General features: G+C 42.8%; 3 protein-coding genes across 10 annotated transcripts in view; 1 reads left to right on the forward strand and 2 right to left on the reverse strand.

Annotated features, from left to right (window-relative positions):
• Positions 1–2,564, forward strand: part of dok6 (docking protein 6) — a 64,032-nt gene extending 61,468 nt beyond the window's left edge. For both annotated transcript variants that reach the window (XM_020041990.3, XM_010891203.4), the window contains one exon: positions 168–2,564. In XM_020041990.3, the coding sequence (XP_019897549.1) occupies positions 168–310 (143 nt within the window). In that variant the 3' untranslated portion in view covers positions 311–2,564. The remainder of the gene's footprint in view (positions 1–167) is intronic.
• cd226 (CD226 molecule) lies at positions 2,554–9,984 on the reverse strand. Of its 5 annotated transcripts, none has more exons than XM_020041992.3 (6): positions 9,862–9,984; positions 6,721–7,077; positions 5,323–5,706; positions 4,064–4,163; positions 3,451–3,502; positions 2,554–2,659 (listed from the first exon to the last, which is right to left on the reverse strand). In XM_020041992.3, exons 1-6 carry the CDS (start codon positions 9,929–9,931, stop codon positions 2,630–2,632), a joined length of 993 nt encoding a protein of 330 aa, XP_019897551.1. In that variant the 5' UTR covers positions 9,932–9,984; the 3' UTR covers positions 2,554–2,629. The 5 variants fall into 5 exon arrangements, with proteins under 5 accessions (XP_019897551.1, XP_010889503.1, XP_010889502.1 ...); XM_010891201.5 differs by lacking the exon at positions 2,554–2,659 and adding an exon at positions 3,162–3,303 and having other exon boundaries at positions 5,323–5,664; positions 9,862–9,983; XM_010891200.4 differs by lacking the exon at positions 2,554–2,659 and adding an exon at positions 3,162–3,303 and having other exon boundaries at positions 5,323–5,697; positions 9,862–9,983.
• Positions 9,985–10,791: 807 nt separating this feature from the next.
• rttn (rotatin) overlaps positions 10,792–23,614 on the reverse strand; it is a 56,087-nt gene continuing 43,264 nt past the window's right edge. For all 3 annotated transcript variants that reach the window (XM_020041969.2, XM_010891206.4, XM_010891205.4), the window contains exons 38-49: positions 20,707–20,857; positions 20,159–20,296; positions 19,454–19,659; positions 19,195–19,300; positions 18,934–19,025; positions 18,691–18,768; positions 18,130–18,256; positions 16,300–16,496; positions 14,582–14,876; positions 14,050–14,153; positions 11,990–12,059; positions 10,792–11,892 (exon numbers count right to left, since the gene is read on the reverse strand). In XM_020041969.2, coding sequence (XP_019897528.2) covers positions 11,816–11,892; positions 11,990–12,059; positions 14,050–14,153; positions 14,582–14,876; positions 16,300–16,496; positions 18,130–18,256; positions 18,691–18,768; positions 18,934–19,025; positions 19,195–19,300; positions 19,454–19,659; positions 20,159–20,296; positions 20,707–20,857 — 1,641 coding nt within the window. In that variant the 3' untranslated portion in view covers positions 10,792–11,815. The remainder of the gene's footprint in view (positions 11,893–11,989; positions 12,060–14,049; positions 14,154–14,581; positions 14,877–16,299; positions 16,497–18,129; positions 18,257–18,690; positions 18,769–18,933; positions 19,026–19,194; positions 19,301–19,453; positions 19,660–20,158; positions 20,297–20,706; positions 20,858–23,614) is intronic.

The raw sequence follows: 23,614 nt of genomic DNA on the forward strand, positions 1-23,614 counted from the left end.
GGTTGAGAATTAGCTTGTTGTTTTGGAAGTTACGTTTTCAACAGAAAGAATGAGACCTCCTGTGCTTTGGTGAAACAAACCACACTCTTTCAATAGCCACACTGGCATACCATGTAGGATTAAGCAATGTAGACTGTCCTCTTCCTGACCCCTTCCTTTCTTTGCAGGTACTAGCTTGACGATGACCCTGATCCCCCGAGCACAGACCTTCCCCAGCTTCCTCTCCGAACAGACAGGAGAGGACCAGGAAGAGGCTCTATCCCCCTCCAGTGGCTATGACTCAAACTGCAGGCAGGGGAAGTTCCAATGACAAGCACTTACATGCCAAAACTGGACATTCCAACACTTTAGAAAAGCTGTAGAAATATGTATAGGAACATGTATAATATATTGTATGTTAATAAATTATGAAAATAGTGTTAATTGTAGAGTGGTACATATACTTCTGAAAGGGTTATTATTCTATACTTTTTGTACCTGTTGTGAGACAACATAGACTAAAACAAATGCACCAAAAATGATTCTTCTTGTAGTTTTTCAAATGGGAGGCATACCATATTTGTCATAATGTTTGTGAGTTCTTGGTTTCACTGGAAAGTCCCTTGTTGGTTAAATGTACTACATTTCAGAAGCAACGTCTTTTTTTATGATTTCATTTCCCCACACTGATGTTCTGACACCTACTGAGTAATATTCATGTAATGTCCACTGGTATTTTAGATTAACCAGAGTATCATGTCAGTCCATTTGAAAATGGTTCACTGGTCTTGTATTTTCAATTACAATATTCATTGCAACTCCTCAAAGCATGACAAAATGTATACAATTTAAATATGTGAATACCACCTTTTGGCTATAAGGCAAACTGACTAATGTCCACTATCTGAGGCTAACCCTCGTGAACCAGCTGTTTGTTCGGCTTCTGTTCGGTCTGACTACTGATGTTTCCCAGTCCTTTCGCCCTGTCCTTGTGAGCCTCAGCCAAGTGCCTTCGGAAGCATGCAGAGGGCAGTGTGTCAGTGCTGTACCAGAACCCACGGGCTGCGTCTCTGGGGCCCCTGTCTGTCATGTTTGGTGATGAGTTCTAGCACATCTACACCCTCTGTCAGCTCATGTCTGGAGCAAGACATTCTTTTGAGTGATTCTGGAATTCTTCCTACATTCACAGATTATCAAAACACAAATTATCAAAAGAAAAGGCTATTTTGACAAGAAAAGACAATCAGTTTATTGAGGTATACAGATGAGGATGTCAGTTCAAGCACTTAAAATTAAGCTTCTTTGTTGTTTGAATTATTTGTCAGAGTTTGATTCTTTTTATAGAGGTAGGTTTATATATAATCCCAGAAACGTCCAAGGCACAGAATAAAATATCCATTAATGTCCTGTATTTAGATATTATCGTTGCACATAATTTGCTGTTAGCTTAACACTAGATGAATCAGTTAAACCTAAACATGGGTTGAATGAACAAAGAAAGTGTCCTTCTAGAATAAGTCCTCAGTTTCCATGTAATACAATGATAACTGTGTAAAACGTAATTTGTCTGGTGTAATTCATCTGTCTAGACAATTTTAGACAACTGTAAAGGGAAAAGGTAGTTCCAGGTATATTTGAGTATTTATATAACAGAGAAAGTAGTTCCAGGTTTTTTCATTTTGACATCCATAATGACGTTTTCCACTTTAAATCCTATGTCCAGTTATGTCAACCACATCTCGTTTGAATATAATATAGGAGTACACAGCAGTCCCGGGCTAGGCATCTCTGGTCCTGGAGAGCTGAAAAGCAACTGGTTGTCGACCGTGGCTAATCATAGACTAATGAGACCTGGGACATCAGGTACAAATAACACAGCCAGGACCAGAAGCGCCGTTCGCTTCCACAGATGTTGTTACTCTTGAATGTCACTACACTTTGTACAAACTACACATATGTTCCTGTCACCTCAACCACAGTTTGTTGTTGGTTTAAAATCTCATGCGCTATGGGAAACGCTGGGGTTTGGTTACTTTGTTGTAGTATTGGTTTATAGCACTTTAAAAACACTGTGTAGAATTTCCTGACTCATTCATTGTATATATGTTGTTTTTTTTGATGTGGAAAGAGAATAAATTGAATGTACATTCTGTCAAGGTATGAAGAGTTATTTCATTGTCACGGTTACAAGTATAATGCATTTCTTGTCCTATTGACCTAACATGCAACACGGCTAAATGCTAGTGCATAACCAGTCAGTGATAAAGTGACCAGGTCGGGATTTAATCAAAGGTGCATTGTAGACTCTTCAAAGTCCAATCTTCTGAATGTATTAAAAATCCTGTTCATGTTAAAGGCAGATGTTACAGTAGCTCAAGCATAAATGACCTGTCAAGTGCAATGCACTCATCTAAAATGTGCCTTTGATAAAATCCTGGCATAACAACAGCAGTAGAAAAGACCAACTTATTACAATATAATAGCTTTTATTAAGTCCACATGAGGTCACAGTGAAATGTTTACTATCAGCACCTAGTGTACTGATCCAGTTAAGGACAATAAATGAACAAGACTAAAACCCTGTATTCCAAATGTGCATTGTCCATTCTTTTTCTCCTTCTTTGTCTTCTTCCAGAGCCTAAACCATATTTTATTCCCAAGACCTCAATGTTGTCCTCTGCTATAAAAAGAATAGAATTTTGTGCAGCACGGTCAGAATAATTCCTAATCACAGTATATATATTATATGACTAGCATGAGACAGAACATTTCCGCAACGCCCAAATACACAGTACAATGTTTCAACTGGTTATTATTATTTCTTTGAATTGGCATCAGTGCAATTCCTCAATCAAATCAACAGGACACAATGTACATAGCAACAAGAACTTCTGGCCTTTTTCTGAGGATGAAACATGGTTACTGGTTATGAACGTCATTAGCATGGAAACGGGAGGGTGATTAGGAAGTGCTTAACAGTTAGCTCAAGGAGCTGACGTAATGTTACACAATTTCTGCATGTAAACACTTCAACAATGAATTACCAAAACAAAATGTGCTGTGTGTTGGTTAGTGGCAAACTTTCCAAAAGTGTGCCAGGGACACATTTCATATGTATGGACGGTTTTTGTCCGACAGTTTGAGCGGTTGACTGTCGTGATGAGTGGAGTGGGGAGGTGTATGTAACAGCACTGCTCCCTATCGCTTTCTCTTAGCGGGAGGATGCGCAGTGCGTATGTTGGCGTATACTGGCATCTCTCTTCCTGGGTTGGTACCCTTCCACATCCTGTCATACACAGGAACGTTCTCGTACGCATTGCAAAGCTACAAAGACATTAAAGGTTAGAGATAATGTATGTTAGATATGTTCCACATTATGAAAAAGGCTGATCGGTGGAAACGATAATGAGGAATGACGGGCCTGATAATGTCGACACGATTAGGAAATTACAAGTGATGTTGTATTTTTACCCGTCTCTGAGCTGGATGCAGTTTCGATCCGTACTTCTCTATCCTCTTCTTTCTGAAGAGTCAGACCGAGAGACAAATGGATTAGAGAGCTGGTTATTTTGGTCCAGAAGCGTGCATCCATAATTGTAAAGAAGAGGGACTGTGTATTTTTATGAGTGAGTTATAGCACCTTCACTTTAACCTTCTCTCGAAGACAGCAAAATAAAAGTGCATTCTCTGAGTTAAACTCACTGTGAGCTGTGACTTTCCCTTCAGACATATGCTGCGTGGGAGGAGGGGGGTTGCGATGGAGGGTTGGAGGAAATGGAATCTGACAGCAAACTTTATTCCCTAACAAATGAGCACCTACCTCCGGCAGCCTACTTCCTTCGAACTGGGGATGAGTAATGGTTTGTCTTTGAGAGGTATTTTACAACTAAGAATGTGTGTAACTTTCGTATTGATCATGTACAGCAGATTGCCTAACCGACTAAAGTTTCACTTTGGCAGAAGACAATTGCCAACCATCACTAGGTAAAAGGGGCCTTCCTCTATTCAAGTATTCACATAGAAGTGTGTGTCCACTTAACGTTTATAAGAGACAAGTGATAATAGCCGTGTGAGTTCTACTTACCTCTTCCACAGAACCAGTACCAGTGAGATGGAAGACAGCAGTAGTAAGACTCCAGCTGCTCCAGTAATATAGAGCAGATTCACAGATAGGCTTAAGGTAACTGAATCGAGGGAGACAATTGCACATTGATGAAAAGATAATGTTATACTGCGTTTTCTGAAACATGAGTCAAAACATAATTGTCACAGGCAATTCCTTTGGAGTTGTGGTTTAAGAGGAATAGTGTTCAACTGATCTGTGCACCATCATGCTATTAATGTAATGCTTAAAAACAAAAACGGATCAATAAGATATTTAGCTAAATGAGTGCAGTGTGTCTGTACTGGAGGAAGTGGTTTCGACCACTGGATCCTCCTAGACCACAGAAGTGCAGCTTCCATCAAAAATATAACAGTAGGAAAATAATGAACAGTAATACTAAAAGGAGTGGGCAGCAGAGTCAGGATTTCTCTCTAGACACCATATCAATATCCTGTAAGTGGGAGTATTTTATCAATGTGTTTTCAAATTTAGAAAGAGGTTAAAACTGTTAAAAACAAAATATAATTTCAAACCAGTTGTTTCTAAAACTTCTTTCTTCCCCCTCCAATATGAGAAAAAAACTGATGAAATGGATTTTGGCCAACAGATGCATAGAGTAAGTTTAGAGGGTGTAAGACTATAATAAACTGGTCTATCTCAGGGTGGCTTCCTGTAGGTGTCCCTTCGGTGGTCTGGGCAATGTTGGTGGATGAACTGCACCCCCGCTCACATTTATGTAATTATGTTGTCACAGTCTACGCCAAGGGTGTATTGTCCTGCCTGATGTCCAGTCTTGTTATCTGATATCCTGCTGGATCTGAGGCCAACCTGAGCCCTAGAACCAGGAATTTCCTGTGAAAAGGGATCCACCGACATAGAGGTTTGAGAACCACGGTTCTAATGCAGCCCCGCAAGCCCCCTAACACAGAGCAGTTTAGTAAGTGTACCAAACCACCAACAGCCTTCACCACATCCTGTTTTACATACAGAGTAGGTGAATTGGATCAAAGTTATTGTAACCAGAGGCAGCTGCTCATGTATACAGTGCACTACATTGTGTCGAACCTACAACTTGGTCTTGAACATCATCACTACCATGTAAACATAGTGCCTTCAAAGCGGACTTCAAGAATGCTGATCCACCCAAGCTTTTTCAAAAGGTCACAACCACAACCACTGTATTAGCAGATTTCAGAGCCGACCGTGGTTGAGTTGTCGCTCGGACTTTGGCCCCTTACCCTGACGTGGCACTGTCAGCCGCACGGTGGTGGTCAGATCCCCGGCGTCCGTACTGAAGCGGCATCGGTACAACCCTCCATCTTGCTCCGTCACACCATCGAGCTGCAGATCGGCGTCCAGCCGCCGTGAACAGTTCACAACCCCCCGGTCCGTGTAGTTGACTTCAAACAGACCTCCGTCCTTCAGCTGACACAGCGCCATCAACACCCCGCCACCGGTGCCGCCACGGTCCAGCTTCTCCAGCGTGACCCGGTACACGCTCCCATTGTGCTGGTGGATGCAGCTGATGGTGAGGTTCTCGCTCCTCTCTGCGGTGAGTTCAGTGTCTGCTTTGATCACCTCTGGATGAGTTTCATTGAGGTGGATGTTAGTTTCTTCAACTCCAGCCGTGACGCAAAATAAGAAAGAAATTAAAGGCAGGAAATGCTGGGTAAAAACGGGGAATGTTGTAATTACATAATAAGTAGGTCTATGAATGCATGCTTTTTAAACAAGACACACGCTACAGATCAAATATTTAGGGTCACTTAGAAATGCCCTTGGATATGAATAAAAGGCAATTTTTTTATACATTAAAATAAACTTGATCGGAAGCAGAATCCCAGAATTGCCTCTTCACTGTTGACGTTAAGACTGGTGTTTTGCGGGTATTATTTTATGAGGCTGCCAGTTGAGGACTTGTGAGGTGTCTGTTTCTCAAACTAGACACTCTAATGCATTTGTCCTCTTGCTCAGTTGTTCACCGGGGGCTCCTAATCTTCTTTCTATTCTGGTTAGAGACATTTCGCATTGTTCTGTGATAGGAGTGGTACACAGCGTTGTATGAGATCTTCAGTTTCTTGGCAATTTCTCGCACTGAATAGCATGCATTTCTAAGAACAAGAATAGACTGACAAATTTCAGAAAAAATTATGTCTGGCCAATTTGAGCATGTAATTGAACCCACAATCGCTGATGCTCCAGATACTCAACTATTCTGAAGAATGCCAGTTTTATTGCTTCTTTAATCACCAAAACAGTTTTCAACTGTGCTAACATAATTGCAAAAGGGTTTTCTAATGATCACATAGTCTTTTAAAACGATCAACCTGGATTAACAAACACAAAGTGCCATTGGAACACAGGACTGACGGTTGCCGGTAACGGGCCTCTGTACGCCTATGTAGATATTCCATAAATCAGCCGTTTCCAGCTACAATAGTCATTTCCAACATTAACAACGTCTACACTGTATTTCTAAACAACTTGACGTTATTTTAAAAAGGACAAAAGATTGGCTTTTCTTTTGAAAACAAGGACATTTCTAGGTGACCTCAAATTATTGAATGGTATTGTACATGTAGGCAGAGTGTCAAGAACATCATCGAAAATGAAAATAAAGAAGCATTTCGACATACCGGTTTCCTCCTCAACAGTTCCTGGGTCCAGCTCCACTCGTATGTCAATGGCCCAGGACCCTTGTGGGAAGGTCTGAACAGAGCAGTGGTAGAGCCCTGCGTCCTCCTGGCTGACGTTCCTGAGTGTGACACTGCCATCCATGGGCGTGGTCTTCAGGAACCGGATCCTCGTCTGATAAGGCGGGGAAATGTACACTCCATATTCAGGATGGTACACGGCTACAGGCGCCTTCTCGAACCGGATCAGTTTGGTCCAGGAAACCATGCTGAGGTTCCCGTCCCACGGACACACGCATCCAAGGACCATTCCCTCCCCCAGCTTCACTGTGGCAACACTGCCGCTCTGCTGAATGGACACTGTTTTCAGAAATGAAGACGGCGTTAGTACGTTTTCACAAGCTATGGAACCCGTGTTCAAAATGTATGTGCCCTTGAATTAAGCTGTTCCTACGAAGGTAACCATAGAGACGATGGAATGAGCAGAATGAAACACGGTGGAGCCAAATATCACTTGGAGATGAGCAGTCGTCATTAACACGTCCCTGTTTTCAGTCCACTGGGTATCACTAATAAGGATATGAGCCCACACAAACAGAAATGTTAATAGCTGATGATCAAACCTCTGTGGATGAGACAGGTCAGTCATCAATCAGGCCTAGTGATCTCAACAAGTGATCAAATACCAATTATTTATAGAGATAGCTATACGAACAGGTTCCGTTATTAGGAACACAAATTAAATGAAGCAAATCTTGTCCTTCATAAATTACACAACGGCTGTAAAAAATTGCTACACAACTGAAAAGGAGCATCCACAGTACTAGGGCAATTACTAATAAGTTTAATCAGTTGGAGCTATGATAGCCATGCCTGGAAAATGACACGTGTATTTTGTCAGCAATTACTGACATTTCGTGTTTTAGGAATTTGGTTTTATGGTCAGAGACAAAACATTGCTTTTTTGGCCACAAACTAGAGATGGCCTTGCAGAACATTCTTCTGAATGGTAAATATGGTGTTTGATTTGATGTCATGGGGCTTTTTTCCTTCCATAGTCTCTTGAAAACTGGTTAGGACAGGTTCATCTGTCAAGTTTTAGGATAACTGAGTCATCATTGGATGTTCCAGCAGTACAATGATCCAAAGCATCCTCCAAATCAACAAAAAAATTTTTATCTGACCATAGAATCAAGCGTTTGCAGGCCCCAGACCTAAACCATATTGAAATGGTGAGCTGAAGAAGAGAATCCACAAGTGAGGACCAAGAACCCTGAAGAACCCAGAGAGATACTTCATGCATGAATGGTCTCAGAGACCTTTATATGTTCTTATCAGAAATCATTTAAGATTCAGTTCTGTTATCTTGGCAAAGGGAAGGGGGCATAAAGAACTAAATGCAAGGGGGTCACATCTATGACACGTTTTTGATAAGGACTGTCACAAAATAAAAAAATGGGCATGGGATCAGCAGCTCTTTTTCTTCACCAGATATAACAGTTTATATGGTACAAAAGTATACTAAGGTACATGTTGCCAAATGCACCTGGGAGCACCTGACATTTCTCAATACACAGATATGAGTAAGAAGTGACGCATATGATGTGCAACAGATGCCTTACCCCACAGGGAACTGAAAGACAAATCATTGAAGGAACCATACATCCTGGTTTCTAAATAAGAATGTCTGACTGCCGTAAGATAAATTTGAGGCACAACTACTGCAAAAGCCACAAACATATCTACCAGAGGCATTGCACAATACATTCTGGGCTTAGCCCCCGGGACAGAAAGTACAGGGTTTTGAATGTACATGAGAAGAATGTCGATGCCCATGCTAGCAGCCTACACGTCTACATAGTCATAATGCACAATCGGAATTACAGATGAATAGATCAGGTCAATTTTTCGGTCAATTTGAGAACCTGGGCTATAGGCCCACTGATGACGCCACTGATGTCTGCATTCGAATAACTCAAAAGCACACCAGACCTAAACGTAAGAGATTTCATAACAGAGCCTGAAATGAGCCATTCATGAAAAAAAATCCACAGCAATGTGAGAGACTGATAAAAACCGAGTCATTGTCCAATCCGGAATTGAGTGTTAAGGGGAAGTGGTGTGTTTTAAAGGAGGGTATTGTGTGTTGAATAAAATTAACTACATCATTATTATACAATAATCAGAAAGTACTCAGATCCCATCACAGTTTGATACCATTCCTATGGTGATGCATGAAGACAGGATGAATGGAGTAAGAATCCCCCTTAAATGATCCTACAGGATATATACATATTTTAAGAACATCATACAGTGTATGCAACTCCATTACCATTTGTACACTGCCTGTGACCCCCGGCCCTGAATTAACAAGATAATACCTCAATATTCAATTTTTCTTCTCTCTTTTTTCAATACAAGAGTGGTACAATTTCTTCAGTAACATCCTGCATTGGCTTTTTCATTCTGTGAGCAATACATATTTGAGCCTTGCAACACTGACAGGGGTGAGAGCCCTCTAGATATTTAAGGCCAGGGTCTTTATACTGCCTTCTTGTCTTCTCTTCCAGCAGGAGATCAGAACCTACTTCTTTCTGTCAACAGATTGGCATTTTTATGAATAATTACACAGTAGCAATATTATTTTTAAGTTATTGTAATATTTTGGAGTTGCCACACACCATCTAAATACATTCATTAATATGGACTGTGTCCAAAGTAAAGATGTGTTTACTGATGAGTTATTTTGTTTTGTGACTCCTAAAAAACAGTTGGTGCGTGTCTTTTCACAGATAGGTGCTTTTGCAGTTTCTAAGAATATAAGCAATGAAAACCTACAGAAACTGTCTTTGTTGTTTTAATCCTTATAGCTGAATGTTAAGCCATCTTCAATAAACTAAATAACAGTAATACTGACACAATTCACTTTATATGTTTTAGTATAAATCTACCACGTTTACAGACTAACAGCAACAAATAGAAATGTTACCAAATGTAAAACAACAGACTAGACCAAACCTAAAGTAAACTTCTAACAGTAGTAACAACTTCAAGTACTCTTCTTTATGATCCAGTAAGTACAGAAATAATTCATATTTCCCTGATCCATGTCAATAATTAAAATAAAAACAGCCATTGTCTTACCTTTGAGAATCAGGAGAAAAACGAGTAGTACCATGAAGTACCAGTGGTCCTTTTGTACAGTCTCCATCATGGCCCTCTGAGGCAGAATGAAAGCCGTATTGATGCATGGAGAGTAGCACCCAGGCTGCACTTCCTGCTAGCGGTCTCTCACTCTAGAGTGGGACTACATCCCAACTTAAAACCTATTGCCTATTTAGTGCACTACTTCTGATGCATAAGACCCTAGAAAAAAGTAGTACACTACATAGAATATAGGTTGCTAAATGTGATGCAAACAAACACTTCAGTCACTAGGACAGGGGCCAGAGAGGGATACTTGAGGCTAACTCATGGTTACGGTGCAGAGAAACAATATGTGGAGAATTAGTGGTGGCTGGCAATCCCAGTCCTGTAAGCATATTCAAAATGTAGCTTTCTTCTCAAGGCATATTTACATTCATTAAAACAATATTATACCATAACCTAGTGGTTAGAGCATCTGACCAGTAATTGAAAGATTCCTAGGTCGAATCCCTAACTAGTGAATAAATCTATGAATAATCTATTGTTCTGTCCCCATGAAGTAGGATTGAACCCATATTTCTCACATTCCTGAAAATGTAAACCTGTTCACAATCATACAAAACAAAATATACAGCTCTGGAAAACATTAAGAGACCACTGCAACTTTGTCTTTCCTTTCCAAACACATTGGAAAGGAAGGTTTTGAGTGAGGAACAGAAGTGTTAAAATTAAGAGACCACTGCAAATTGAATGCTTCTGCTCCTCACACAAAGCTTTCCTTTAAAAAAAAGAAATTGAAAAGGAAAGAAAAAGGTTCTGCGCTGTCTTAATTTTTTCCAGCGCTGTATATGGTCTTTAAAAAATAAAAGATTAACAATTTCTTATGATCAAGAACATACCATTATCAAAAGGTGCAGACAGAAACTCTTCTTTTATACATTATTTTATACATACTTAAAAACATTGTGCAGGATTCATTCAACTTTATCTTTAACCTATACTCAGTGCAATAGCTGGTCAGTTCACAGGTTTATAGACCATAAGCAAGCAGAAATGTATTCCCAATGATAAGAACAGATCTGATTTGAGTGCACAAATACAAAAGCAAAGCTGTAGAATTAGATGCATTTTGTAGATGACGACTCAGAGAAACACGACGTTACAGAAACCTAAAGTAGACAAAACCAAACATGATGCTCTGCATCTTTACAATGTTCCAAAAGAAACATCAAATGTTCACATATTTTCCTATATATTCTACACCTTGTACATAACTGACTACTGATAAAGCTATTTGCCATTTTGTGCTGTACTATTAACTGATTGCAAAATTTCCCTGCTCATGTTCTGTGAATCTAGAAGTGGTTTTATAAAGGACCCCAAAAAGGCACATGAAAAAAAACAAGTACATCATCCTCATTAGGGTCAAATGTCACTTTTAACACATTTACCAGCGGTCCCAATTGTCTTTCAAGTGAAACATGGTATTGGCATTGAAACCGCAAGTTTGACCCCTTATCTCCTGTTTCCAGTTCCAGCTTAGGTTCTTTGTGACAATGACAGGACTTCCTACACAGGCATCACAGAAAGGAAATGATAATACGTATTCTAGGATACATTGTGGAGGTTTGTTAATGCTCCACATGATGCATCAGATTCAGAATCAATCAATAGACATAAATAACGCACTTTCTTAAAGAACTTCAAAACATAAAAAGTCCACCACCTTTATGAATCCAAACCTATTTACTTTTATTTACAATTCAATAGTAAACAACATGTACATAACCAACAAAACTAAAATCACTCATAAAAGGTTCTGATCAGACTGGAAAAAATAGGGCCAGATTAAAAACAATATTAAGTCTATCAAGTTTGCACACAAATATTCACATGAAATATAAATAATGTTTTAAGTTGTCTACATTCAGTAACATCATTAATGTGCTTGTCAGTTGTTCAGCAGCTGAGTTAAGTTCTCCAGACACTTCAGAAGGTAGGCCTTCGTCACGTCAGGCTTCTTTGCATCTGACAAAAAGAGAAAGCCACACAACATAACAGAAATTATGTCTACACATTCAGTGTGTAACCTAGCCCCTGACATTAAAATTGGGTAGAAGCATACCTTTCTTAGCGGCTGTGTAAGCTTCATCCACCCTGACTCTGACAGAGGGACACTTGAGAGTGGTCTTCGCCTTAAAGAATCACCAAGGCATGTTAGACTGTTCTTGTGTAAACATTATAGGCTTCAACAATAGAAAGTCAACAGTTCGCTAAACAAAATACTTCAAAACTGATTGAAAAGTACTTCTCATGCAGCAGGGCACTAACCCTAAACATACTGCTAAAGCTACCATGACCAAAAAATAAAACTGTTCTTGAGAGTCCAAGTCAATCATCCAATTGTGTTGTTCACATGCTGAAGACAAGAGTGAAGGCAAAAAGCCCCAGAAACAAGCAGGAACATGGCAGCAGTACAGGCCTGGCAGAGCAACACCAAGGAAGATAACCAGTGTCGGGTTGTCTTTGTTCTGCAGACTTTAGGCAATCACTACATTCAAAGAATACAGTTGTGCTCAAAAGTTTGCATACCCTTGGAGAATTGGTCATATTTGTACCATTTCTAAAGAAAACATGACTGAGCAGGCAAAACACGTCTTTTATTTCTTAAGGAATTTACATTCAACTGAAGGTCATAACAGAATGGCACAATCATAAAACAAAACATGGCCAAAAAATGAACTGACCCCTGTTCAAAAGTCTGCAGTCTTTTTTAATAGTTGTCCATGAGGCCCCGAAATCTTGCAGGTGGTATAGCTGCCCATTCGTCTTGGCAAAATGCGTCCAGGTCATGCAAAGTCTTTGGTCATCTTGCATAAACTGCAAGTTTGAGATCTCCCCGGAGTGAGATTGTGATGGCCACTCCAGAACCTTCACCTTTTTCTGCAGTAACCACGGGAGGGTCAACTTGGCCTTGTGCTTAGGGTCATTGTCGTGCTGGAAAGTCCAAGAGCATCCCATGCACAGCTTTCGTGCAAAAGAATGCAAATTGTCTGCCACTATTTTCTGATAATATGCTGCATTCATCATGCCATACATTTTCACCGTGCCTTTAGAGCTCACACACCCCCAAAACATCAGGGAGACACCACCATGCTTCACAGTGGGGATGGTATTCTGTTCACTATAGGCCTTGTTGACCCCTCTCCAGACATAGCGCTCTATTTTGGTCTCGTCACTCCAAATTACAATGTCCCAGAAGCTATGAGGCATGTCAAGGTGTTGTCGAGCATATTGTGACCTGGGCTTTTTTGTGGCAATCTTTAAAGGCTTCTTTCTGGTAACTCGACCTTGCAGCTCATTTTTGCTCAAGTATTGTCGTATTGTGCTCCTTGAAACAACCACACAGTTTTTTTCCAGAGCAGCCTGTATTTTGCCTGAGGTTACCTGTGGGTTTTTCTTTGTATCCTGAATAATTCTTCTGGCAGTTTTGGCTGAAATCTTTCTTGGACTACCTGACCGTAGCTTGGTATCAAGAGATCCCCAAATGTTCCACTTCTTAATAAGTGATTGAACAGAACTGGCATTTTCAAAGCTTTGCATATCATTTTTTATCCTTTTCCATCTTTATAAAGTTATATTACCTTGTTACGAAGGCAAGAAACAGTTCTTTTCTGCTCCCCATGGCTCAGTATCTGGCCTGCTAAGTGCATCCACAAGAGAGCTAACAAATTCATTGACTATATATACACAGACACTAATTGCAATTTAAAAAGCCACAGGTGTGGGAAATTCACCTATAATTGCCATTTTCACCTGTGTGTGTCACCTTGTGTGTCTGTAACAAGGCCAAACATTCAAGGGTATGTAAACTTTTGATCAGGGCCATTTGGGTGATTTCTGTTATCATTATGATTTAAAAAGGAGCCAAACAACCATGTGATAATAAATGGCTTCATATGATCACTATCCTTAAATAAAAGACAGTTTTCAAAATCAATACCAAAAGTTCACAATGTCTGCCAGGGTATGCAAACTTATGAGCACAACTGTATGTCCAAGAACAAAAAACAATGTTAAAGCTGACAGTCAGCACCTTAAATCCAGTCATAGTATCACTCCAAATCAGAAATGTAGGTATATCAAGCATTACAAAATGATGCTCAAAGGCGCACATATACCTACCTTTTGGTAGTTGTGGAGCAGGGCCCATAGTGCTGAGGCTCCTAAAGCACAGACTTCAGCCTCTTTACTCTCCAGACAGGACACCAGTACCTTCATAACCTTATCTGAAAAACAGCAGTCATTCAATACAAAAGATCTGGACTTGCAATATTATTCATGACTAGTTAATCACACACATATGGACACATTTAGATTCTGTAAAAGCAGTACTTAGGACAGGGTTTAGCAAGAACGGATGTAACACCGTGGTCAGCTTCTGTTAAATCTAGAACACCCACCAACAAGCAAACATGCAAAGAGCAAGAAGAAGCTAACCACGGGAAACAAGAACAGGGTAGCTTCAAAGACACTCTGCTAAGTTGTCATCTTAGTGACAAAATATCTAAGGCTTGAAAAGTGCAGAAAACCCAGACAACATACTCCATCTCCCCCAAAGAAAGATTCAGACAGAGACAAGTCAAGCCTGTTTGCGCTGAAAATACCATGGATCCTTATTGTAAGTCCTCACTTTGGGAAATGAGTGCATCCTTACCATTGGCCAGCACTTTGGGCTTGTTAGCGGAGCTGAAGCAGACGTTGTGGAGGATAAGGAGGGCGTTGTCCGCCGCCGTGACATGGCGGTGGTGGCGGTGACGATGCGTGGCGGCCAGGTCGGCAAGGAGGTCCAGGGCTCCGGTCAGCCTCAGGATACTCAGCCGGCCGTCCTCCCCAAAGGACATACTCAGAACCAGCCTCAGCCAAGGCATCCCCACAGCCCTGGGACCATGGCCCGTCTTACTACCTGGCTTGGGGACCGGCAGGGAGACCAAGGGCTGCAGGAAGTTACTCTAAAGGGAGAAAACAACAATGAGACAGAGAAATTAGTTTCAGGTTTCACATAAGCTGGACAGTATCCATATTTTCATCCAAACCTACTTAAAACCCAGGAAAGATTGCAGTTGATAAAGCACTAGAATTTTACCCTTAGACGATGTAGCAAACAATGCTAACGAATGCAAAAAAAAAAAAAAAAAAAGACAATACAAGGCAATACAGCTTCATACAAGTAGAGGAAGTTATTTGCTACTGACTGTCATTTTGGGGAATTTACAAATGAACACAATATTTTATCAGCTAGCATCCTAGATGGTCTGTTTGTATGTTAACAGAGGGGAAGAGCCCAGTCACAAGAGAGCAGAGAATAGCAGTCAGTGCACTTTCTAACTTTTCTCAGTCACCTCCAGTTTTAAATTTTAGGAGGAGATGAGGTCCTGGGTCCACACCTGCGGAGTACATGGGTTGGGGGGCCCGTTGCGGTCCCTGTCCTTGTCCACCTGGTCATACTTTTGACCTAGTCTAGAATCAAATAGACTCTGGATTTAGCCCAGAGAAATGTATTTATTATTCTAATTGGACTCTTAATATCTCACCCGGCACAGCCAGAAGAGGACTGGTCACCCCTCTGAGCCTGGGTCCTCTCCAGGTTTCTTCCTAAAATTCGGCCTTCTTAGGGAGTTTTTCCTAGCCACTGAAATCCAACACTACTGTTGTTTGCTCCTTGGGGTTTAAGGCCGGGTGTCTCTGTAAAGCACTTTGTGACAACTGCTGTTGTAAAAAGGGCTTTATAAATACATTTGATTGAGTGAAGCTAGTGGCAAATGAATGCATCCAAAGCCCTTTGACTATTTTGGACAAACATTTAGAAAGATCACACTATGAATCCCCGTGTGCTCATTATTTCATCAACTTCGCCTATTTAGCAAAATAGCTAGCAAGCAGATCTAAATGACTCACCAGCTCCCAATTTCCCCAGCTGTGCTCTTTTCAAAAGAAATACGGTTGATGTGACTGGCTCAGTTGTTCAAGGGAAGTAGTGCATAACTAAGCCTAATAATAAATAATTATGTGATGGGGAGGAATGTAATCTGCTTTATCTCCATACATATAAGTGTGTAAAAGTAAATAAGAATGTAAATCAAAAAACTAGTATTATAACAGTATTAAAAAGGATCCCAAAGGTGATGACTTAAGTCAGCAATAGAACTTGAAGTCTCTCACTTCCATCTTAAACATACAGTGTAAGAATGCAATCAAAGTACACCTGAAATTGGAGACCGAATCTGAAACAGCCAAGTGAAAATTACTGTTTGTTACTCAAGTTGCAAAGAGACCAAAAAAAAATACGTCCACGTATAAACACCAATCACACTGCAACCTTTTTCAAGGCCCAGCTAGGTGATCATGTGATATGGTAATAATGTAATACATTACCTTCTGCAGAACTCCCTTACAGTCCTTGTTAATGGCCAGGTTGGCCAACAGGGAAAAGGCTAGCTGCTGGATGGGGCTGTTGTCAGGGGCAACAACAGAGGCCAACTTCATGACGCACTGCATCAGGGAACCACCTGGGGGCCCTCGGGGACCAGAGGCCAAGCCAGGGGCCACAGCATAACACACAGCGCTACAGGCTGGGGGGAGAGAGGGAAGAGTCATATGGATAGGCGTTGTAGGATACAGGCATACAGGATGGGATTTACTTGGAATGTTGGTCAGAAGAGAGGGATTCAAGTGTACCGGACTGGTTCCCTGTGTTAAAGGGGCAGTGTTGCAGCTATGTAGGAGAATAAAATAATTTTTAAAATTGGCTACACAACTCAAATTTAGCTTCCCTAAGATGAGATTTATTTTAAAAATCTTTGAAAGCTTGTACCAAGGCCTAATCTAAATACTGGCGTCATGCAGTCAGTACACACAGCTGCTGTAACGCTAACCTTTACCAAATGCTAGGCTCGACATGACTGATTGGTATTGCTTCACAGCAGGAGCAGAAGCGAGGCGATAGAACAAACAGACACACACACACACACACACACACACACACACACACACACACGCGCCTCAAAGGTTGCATCACAGAGACCAGCACAGGTGTAAAACAAATAGCATCCTGTCTCTGTTCCGCACAGCGTGAGCGCCTCTTCCCATGACCTCAGAGGCATTGGCTGTAACTCTACAAACACCCACCAACAGGCAACATACAGAAGCAGTTGTCTTATCGGAGCTAAAAACCTCTGGTACTGTCGTGTTCACAAAGTACTGCTACATCTTCATCTCACAGAAATACTGGAATGCCGGTACCTCTGGAGACAATGGAAGGCATTCTCATTCCCGGGTGAATGCCCCATCGGTTCACGGCCCAGAATACTGCACCCACAGTAATGTTTCAGCCCGGCGGGGCCGTCTGCCCTGACACACTGACAGGGTTCCCATTGTGGCTGGCAAGGCTTGCGGCAGGACTAGTGGGCGCACGCCATGCTTATACAGTCAGATGGAGTGTGGGTAAACCGTGACCAGGAGAGACAAGGGGTTTGGTTTGTCTTTGCGCGTGTGTTTGTGTGTTATATGACTCAGTCAAATCACTGACCTGAATGCAGGAATGACAGGCACAAGGGCGCATACACACAGGCGCGCGCGCGCACACAGACACACACACAGGCGCGCACGCGCGCACACAGACACACACACAGGCGCGCACGCGCGCACACAGACACACACACAGGCGCGCACGCGCGCACACAGACACACACACAGGCGCGCACGCGCGCACACAGACACACACACAGGCGCGCACGCGCGCACACAGACACAGACACACACACAGGCGCGCGCGCGCGCACACACAGACACACACACACAGGCGCGCGCACACAGACACACACACAGGCGCGCGCGCGCACACAGACACACACACAGGCGCGCGCGCGCACACAGACACACACACACACACAGGCGCGCGCGCACACACACAGACACACACACACAGGCGCGCGCACGCAGACATACACACAGGCGCGCGCGCGCACACAGACACACAGACACACACACAGGCGCGCGCACGCACACAGACACACACACACAGGCGCGCGCACGCACACAGACACACACACACAGGCGCGCGCATGCACACAGACACACACACAGGCGCGCGCGCGCACACAGACACACACACCCAGCCGCACGCGCGCACACAGACACACACACCCAGGCGTGTGCGCGCAGAGACGCGCGCACGCAGAGACGCACGCACGCAGAGACACTGACCTGTGGTACAGTTGGCTGTGTAGACGCACAGTAATTCCAGCACTGCCTCCATAGCCCCGTCATCCAATAAGAACCAGGGCCAAAGGGCATGGAGCACAGCAGCCAATCGACAGTCACTGGCCACAGCCTTAAGAGAAACACAAAATCAACATTCACCCCATTTAATCATCTGTAGATGTTACATTCCAAACATGCCGATTCACAGTCAGACACACATTCCAAGTGATTGTCAACCTGACAATGTTCCTCCACTCTGCCAGCCAAGCACATGAAGGCCAGCAGGGGGGATGTGTACAGTAAACAAACACATAACACCCCTTCCCATCCCAATATCCATGCAAATCCAACTACCGCAGAGCAGAGGCTACAATCGCTTTCTATAAAGCAGAGAGTGGCCAATATATCAGAACAATTCAGCATTCCCATTAAAGAGGATTAAAAACGATAAAAACACTTTCAGACAGAATCATTCGGGCTACATCTAATTCCAGACACAGTCAGCACCAGAATGGCCTTCATCAAAAACCTATTAAGAGCGGAACAGTGAGGCAGGATACTCACTTTGGATTGGCTGTTGAGGTAAAGACAGTTCCTGAGGATTTCCAGACACATCTTAAGCTCCTTCATGTAGCTCTCCTCCTGATGGGGAGAACAGGCCCATTACAGCTTGTTAGACGATCACTTCATCCAACCAATAACACACAGAGCGGCTTTAATGGAAATGAAAGTAATGAGTCATTTCGGCGGCGTTGTCATCTCAGTTCAGAACGTCCAGCGGCCCAAAACCAGACAAAGACGACCCACCTTCCTTCTCCCCCTGCCGGGCCGGACTGACTCCATGTGGAGGTGACTGTGGATCTGCTTCATCTGCTCCACACTGCTGTCAATCAAACCAGCTGCACAGAGGGACACGGAGGCGGCCAGGTCAGACACGGCAACAGTAACTGCTAGGGTGTTGAGGCCAGAGCAGGCTTCTCATTTCACTGCCTATGGTTCCATACAGAGCCCTTGGCAGAGTCCTGGGTATTACTCCCATCCTCGGGTTATTAATGATCTCTGCAGTACCTTTTGCAGCGTGGCTCTGAGCAGATGGGCTGCAGGCTAGGAGAGCCGCCAGGGCTTTAGCTGTCATCTTCTTCACCGGGTCCTGGAAGGAACGCTTCTCAAAACTCTGCCAACACAAACCCAAAGGAACAGGTGAAGTGACGCACAATTTCAAAGAGGCTTGATATTTCAAGCAATCCACAACCTCAGCTCTAGTTTTATCAAAGGTGTGTGTGTGTGTGTGTGTGTGTGTGTGTGTGTGTGCGCGCAAGGCTGTTACCTGCAGCAGTAGTTCACAGAGCTGTTCACCTGAAGCCCCATTCAGGACCTCGGACAGAGGGGTCAGCTGAGGGTCAGAGGTCAGGATGGTGACCTCTATGCGGCGACTCTTAGCCTCCTCAGACAGGACGACACACAGGAATCGTAGTGCCGTCATGTGGAGGTTGGGGTCAGTGCACGACACGCCCACGCACGCGCTCAACGTGACTGGAGACAGATGAACACGCGCATTGCAATACACACACCAGGACAAGACGGGCAAGAGTGAATGAAGGGTTTTGCATTTTTATGAATTAATCAACATCCTGCAGCCCAGCAAAACCAAATCTTAAAATCCCTGAGACAGACAGCTTAAGACTCAGGCACTTCTGCCTACATTACACAAAACGCAATCAATCATGCATTTACACACACGCCCACACAGAAACACACACACGCACACGGCTCATTAGATTTCACTGCAGCCTCATTTGCCACAGAAACTAATGGGTCGCAAGTCACCCAGGTTCCCAAAATATCCCCACACACATGTCAAAAAACTAAAGCTGTCACACACATCGCTACCAACATGTGAGAAACAGTGAACTAACAGTGATTTGCATATGGGTCCTTCTCTAAACGAAATATTAATGAAACACAATAGAGAGAGGAACACGCACAGTGAAACAAAAACAGCCTGCGTTCCCCTGTCAGCCAATGTGGATACCTGTGAACGGTTTCCAGCGTCTCACCAGCGCTGCACAGACAGACGGGTAGGCTGCAGAGCTGTCCCTCCTCACCAGAGTAGCCAGGAGCGTCAACACGTCGGCCCAGCACGCACACACTGTGCCGCGGACGCCGCCATCTGACGAGAGGCCCGGAGAACAAGCGCACGGGACAGCGAGGGAGATTACACAGACGATCACACCAGGAAAGTAAACTTACATGTTACACTGGAGATCTCAGCAGGAGCTAAGGAGCTGAACAGTGCTTCATTAAAAAAGACATCAACAAAGGACTGAGGTGAACAGACTATCATTAATGAGCTCCCATTGGGGATCTTGATACACTTTTAATTATGACTTCAGACGAGGACAGAACCCGTAACACTGCTGTATCATGATTCATCCAGCTAGAAAAAGGTAATGTTGCCATGAGAACGGCATAATACCTAGCTAAATATAGTACCTGATTAGGTCCAGCCAGTGGCAAGAGTACATATGGTTAGGTCTGTGGAGAACCATATAGGCCTAGACCAAAAAGTGAAGTTCTTACCCAAGTCTTTGGTGTCAAGTGTGAGAATAGTGAAGAGATTGGCCAGCAGCAGTTTCAGAAATTCCATCTGACCAATCAGATCGGAGCTTAGCGTGACACATGACTGCAGGAACTTGGAGAAGCTTGACAGTAACTGAAGCAAGGTGAGGACCTGAAGGATGAGACACACACACACACACATACACACATACACACATACACACATATACACACATATACACACATACACACACATACACACATATACACACATACACACATACACACACATACACACACATACACACACATACACACACACACACATACACACACATACACACACACATACACACACACATACACACACATACTGGTTTATATGGTTTAGAAGGACATTTTTCAAAAATAGGTGCTTTGGTGGTTTAAGGGGACTATTGATTCTGATGGTCCTAAAGACTAAAGAGAAACATCAAACAACTGTTTTTGATTGTAGTAACAACAATCTCACTTCAAATTTTCATTAAAAAAAATTGTTTATGTTAAAGTGACAACCTGACATTTCACAGGCTTATGGGGACGGGGCGGGACAAGCAGAAATATGGTTTAATGGGACCTCCCTGGTTTGGCTGGACATTGCCTTACACACAAACACAGACATGTCAGGACCCTGAACAAAGAGGACACTATGGGTTTAGCTGGACGTTGGTTTACACACACACAGACGTGACAGGACCCTGAACAAAGAGGACACTATGGGTTTAGCTGGACGTTGGTTCACACAAACACAGACGTGACAGGACCCTGAACAAAGAGGACACTATGGGTTTAGCTGGACGTTGTTTCACACAAACACAGACGTGACAGGACCCTGAACAAAGAGGACACTATGGATTTAGGTGGACGTTGGTTCACACAAACACAGATGTGACAGGACCCTGAACAAAGAGGACACTATGGGTTTAGCTGGACGTTGGTTCACACAAACACAGACGTGACAGGACCCTGAACAAAGAGGACACTATGGGTTTAGCGGGACGTTGGTTCACACACACACACACACGACAGGACCCTGAACAAAGAGGACACTATGGGTTTAGCGGGACGTTGGTTCACACACACACACACACACGACAGGACCCTGAACAAAGAGGACACTATGGGTTTAGCTGGACGTTGTTTCACACAAACACAGACGTGACAGGACCCTGAACAAAGAGGACACTATGGGTTTAGCGGGACGTTGGTTCACACACACACACACACGACAGGACCCTGAACAAAGAGGACACTATGGGTTTAGCTAGACATTGGTTCACACACACACACAGACAGACGTTACAGGACCCTGAACAAAGAGGACACTATGGGTTTAGCGGGACGTTGGTTCACACACACACACACGACAGGACCCTGAACAAAGAGGACACTATGGGTTTAGCTGGACGTTGGTTCACACACACACACACACACACACACATACATGACAGGACCCTAAACAAAGAGGACACTATGGGTTTAGCTGGACGTTGGTTCACACACAGACATGACTGGACCCTGAACAAAGAGGACACTATGGGTTTAGCTAGACGTTGTCTCACACACACAGAGACATGACAGGACCCTGAACAAAGAGGACACTATGGGTTTAGCTTGGACGTTGTTTCAAACACACACACACATACATGACAGGACCCTGAACAAAGAGGACACTATGGGTTTAGCTGGACGTTGGTTCACACACAGATGTGACTGGACCCTGAACAAAGAGGACACTATGGGTTTAGCTGGACGTTGGTTCACACACACACACACACACACACAGACATGACAGGACCCTGAACAAAGAGGACACTATGGGTTTAGCTGGACGTTGGTTCACACACACACACACACACACACACACACATACATGACAGGACCCTGAACAAAGAGGACACTATGGGTTTAGCTGGACGTTGGTTCACACACACACACACACACACACATACATGACAGGACCCTGAACAAAGAGGACACTATGGGTTTAGCTGGACGTTGGTTCACACACACACACACACACATACATGACAGGACCCTGAACAAAGAGGACACTATGGGTTTAGCTGGACGTTGGTTCACACACAGATGTGACTGGACCCTGAACAAAGAGGACACTATGGGTTTAGCTAGACGTTGTCTCACACAAACATACATGATCACCAGTACAAGGAATGCACATCAACATTAGTGGTCATTTAGTTTAATTAAATCCCTAAGGTTTTACTCAATGTCTTGTAAATGTTCTGCCCTCTTCTATTTGAACTTCTGATTAGATGCTAACTGCATTTTGTAGTACTGTACTGGTAAGTGTTCAATGACAATAATGTTGAATCTTATCTAATATTTAAACTCCGACAATTTTTTTTTTCTTAACATCCAATAACTTAAAATGTTTTAATCACCAAATTGTAAACTAAATTGATATTTAACATTTCAATAGGATGCTGAAATCTGTACTCAAATGGAATGGAAATGATCAATTCGTACTTAGGGTTAGAGTTGATATTTGAATTACAGACTTTTCAGTTTTTTGTTCCCATTATCTTAGACCACAAAGATTGCTAATCATACCTTCTTCAAAACATATAATTGGTAATATTGAATAAAATCTGAATTTGCTGAGAACAATGCATTGAAAGAGACCATTTAACATCGAAAATCTTCTACAAAGCAGATGTCACATTAGTGTTTGGGTCAAAATCTGTCGCCACCTCCAATGAAAGTGATCTTTCGCACTAAAATTATTCTATTAAAAAGAAGACAGATTAGGGTTAGAGTATATTAGACGCCTAAGATTGTTACTTACATCTTTATAAACTCATTACGTTTTATTTTTCAATAGAATGCTGAAAGATGTAGCAGAAAGCAATTAACATGATCACAAAGT

The sequence above is a fragment of the Esox lucius genome, chromosome 21 (assembly GCF_011004845.1).
Source record: "Esox lucius isolate fEsoLuc1 chromosome 21, fEsoLuc1.pri, whole genome shotgun sequence".
Classification (NCBI taxonomy): Eukaryota; Metazoa; Chordata; class Actinopteri; order Esociformes; family Esocidae; genus Esox; species Esox lucius.

Bases quoted from the DNA above. Each gene is read 5' to 3' on its own strand.
- cd226 (XM_020041991.3), bottom strand. From the start codon at position 9,931: ATGATGGAGACTGTACAAAAGGACCACTGGTACTTCATGGTACTACTC. The intron at 5,707-6,720 runs GTATGTCGAAAT...GCGTCACGGCTG, and splicing joins AACTGTTGAGGAGGAAACCG to GAGTTGAAGAAACTAACATC. The intron at 3,304-3,450 runs GTAAAAATACAA...ATGTCTTTGTAG, and splicing joins TGCATCCAGCTCAGAGACGG to CTTTGCAATGCGTACGAGAA.